The sequence below is a fragment of the Echinops telfairi genome, unplaced genomic scaffold (genome assembly GCF_000313985.2).
Source record: "Echinops telfairi isolate 266 unplaced genomic scaffold, ASM31398v2 ScPeMD7_7475;HRSCAF=8513, whole genome shotgun sequence".
Classification (NCBI taxonomy): Eukaryota; Metazoa; Chordata; class Mammalia; order Afrosoricida; family Tenrecidae; genus Echinops; species Echinops telfairi.
The window spans coordinates 29,433,824-29,436,282 of NW_022111379.1; the positions used below are offsets into that span (position 1 = coordinate 29,433,824).

Genomic DNA, 2,459 nt, shown 5'->3' on the forward strand with positions numbered 1-2,459 from the left:
CTCTGATCAACTGGGCTGGACATGGCTCACAGTTATTATGGCATCCATAAGGCTTGGAGACTGCTACTCCCAAGGCTGGCCAGCCTAGTCGGAGCAAACACCTGCTACCCGAGGGCAAAGTTTGTTGCATTGCCTGTCAGTAGTATGAAAGAATTCAGTGCTCAGCTTTATTAACCATCATTGAGATGCGGAAAAATTCCAAAGAGATACTGATATACTCCATCAAGGTGACTATGATAAAACAAGAAGCAGAAATTGACAAATGTTGGTGAAGATGTGGTGAAATTGACACGCTTACTCATGCTGGTGGGAATTCAAAATGGAACCACTATTGTGGAAAACAGTGTGGTGATTTCTCCAACAAAATTAAAAACAGAACTACCACATGACCAGCAATTTCACTTCTAGGTTTACCAAAAGACTTTAAAGTAGAGATTAAAAAAGAGACTTGCACACTATTGCTCATTGTCATACTACTAACAATAGCCAAAAAGTGGAAATAACAATAGATGAATGGATAAACTAAATGTACAAACAAAATACGTGCAATGGAATGCTATCAGTCAACAGGAGGAGTTACATCTTGATACATCCTACACTATAGTTGAAGATAATATCTTGAACAAATTAAGGCAATCACAAAATAACAAATATTATATTAGAAAGAGGAGAAAGAACAAAGGTATAGGGACCACTCTTAAGTAGCAGTAATAAGGAATGGGAGAGTGAGGAAGGGGGTCAACGTTGAACTGATAAAGTTACAGTAACAAAAAGAGTAGCTGCTGAGGATTTGTTTGCATAACCCCAAACCTCATGAGATTAGTTTGGAGGTTCATGGTCAAGGTGTCCTAGTTAATTGGCCTATTCATGTATTTGATGCTTCCCTTCTGCCTCCTGGTACTTCAAGTAGAGCCTGAGGTCCAAATCGCTTGCAAACACTTATTCAAGGTACAACTGTTGATCTCTGTTTAACTGGAGCTACAGAGGAAGACAGAGCATCAGGAACAAGAGGAGGATGTAGAATATGTGGCTAATCGTCGCAATGAATGACGGCCTCCTTTGTCATGACATCAGAAGAACTAAATTGTACTCAACTCTTATTTCTGAGCATTTTGATCAAAGATTCTATAGAAGAATGTAATCAAAGGGGGGAAAATTTTTGACTGAATTTCAAATTCTCAGAAACTCCCAACTTTCTGGGGCGATGGAATGTGAATGAACCCTTAAGAGGTTGCAATGAGATAATCTTTAAACCCTAAACCAAAAATAGAGTAGTTTGACATAGCTAGTAAATATGATCAGTCTTGAACATTGTGCATTTTTAGATACTCTGAGATAAAATTGAAAACAGCAGGTCAAAAGATTAGGTAGGAACCTTAGGGAGGGGTGAGAACAACTCAAGAGAGGAAAATTGAGCCTGGTCTTACAGCTTGAAGAAGATGATTAATGTCACTAAATTGTACACGTAGAAATTGTTGAATTTGTTTTGTTGTGTACATTCTCAACAAGTACATAATAAATTGAGAGAGAAAATGTAACATGATAATAAGTTTAATGATTCAGGTTTAGAGAAGAAAGAAATAATTCCCCATAAGTTTACCAACACAGTGCAATGACTATTAGCATTTTTTCTCCTTTTAGTGCATTTTTGGCAGTGTTCTGATCATGTATTTCATGTAATTATCTTAAAAATCTTTGTATCCTACATTACCAAGACTTTTTTTTGCCAATTATAAATCTTTTTCTACTCTGCTATATTTCATAAGTACTGAATTGCATGAGTTAAGAGTGTAATTAACTGTACTGCCATGCAAGGAATTTGATGTGGATTCCTATTTGTGTTGAAATCACCTTTTAAATAAACATTTCCCAAATTTTTATTCATAAAAATTAAAATAAAGAAAATCTGACTTATTTATAGTAAGTAAAATATGTCTTTTTTAATCACTTAAGGTAAATGTAATCATTTCTTTTTATCATTTAAGGTCCATTTTAGCTTCTTATCTTCTGAAGGAAAAGCTCAACATTTTGGGAAAGTTGGGGTGTCTGCTAAGCTGTGCTGGCTCGGTTGTGCTGATTATTCATTCCCCCAAATCTGAGAGCGTGACAACTCAGGCTGAGCTGGAGGAGAAACTGACCAATCCAGGTAACTCCTTTTAAGCAACAGGTACCAGTAGAGCTTGCCAGAAAGGCACAGAGAATTTTGACTTTTTTAAGTCATATGTTTATGATGCTTCCTGGAGGGAAGTACCATTTGCTCTATCCCTTGGTCTATGATTACACATCTGTTCATCATGCACATCTGATGCTGCACCTTCTCCAGCTCTCTCCCTCTGCGGTGTGAGGAGTCACTCTGGACCCTTTCTTAAGGGGCCTCAGGAACCAGCATGAAACTGGAGTGAGGCTGGTTGGTACTTGTTCTGCATTGGTGATCTCTACTGCATACCTCCTAGATGACA

General features: G+C 37.5%; 1 protein-coding gene across 1 annotated transcript in view; it reads left to right on the plus strand.

Moving 5' to 3' along the window:
• The window catches only part of NIPA1 (NIPA magnesium transporter 1), an 84,267-nt gene that overhangs the window by 73,674 nt on the left and 8,134 nt on the right, over positions 1-2,459 (plus strand). Inside the window, exon 5 of the mRNA XM_004699733.2 lies at positions 1,986-2,146. Coding sequence (XP_004699790.2) covers positions 1,986-2,146 — 161 coding nt within the window. The remainder of the gene's footprint in view (positions 1-1,985; positions 2,147-2,459) is intronic.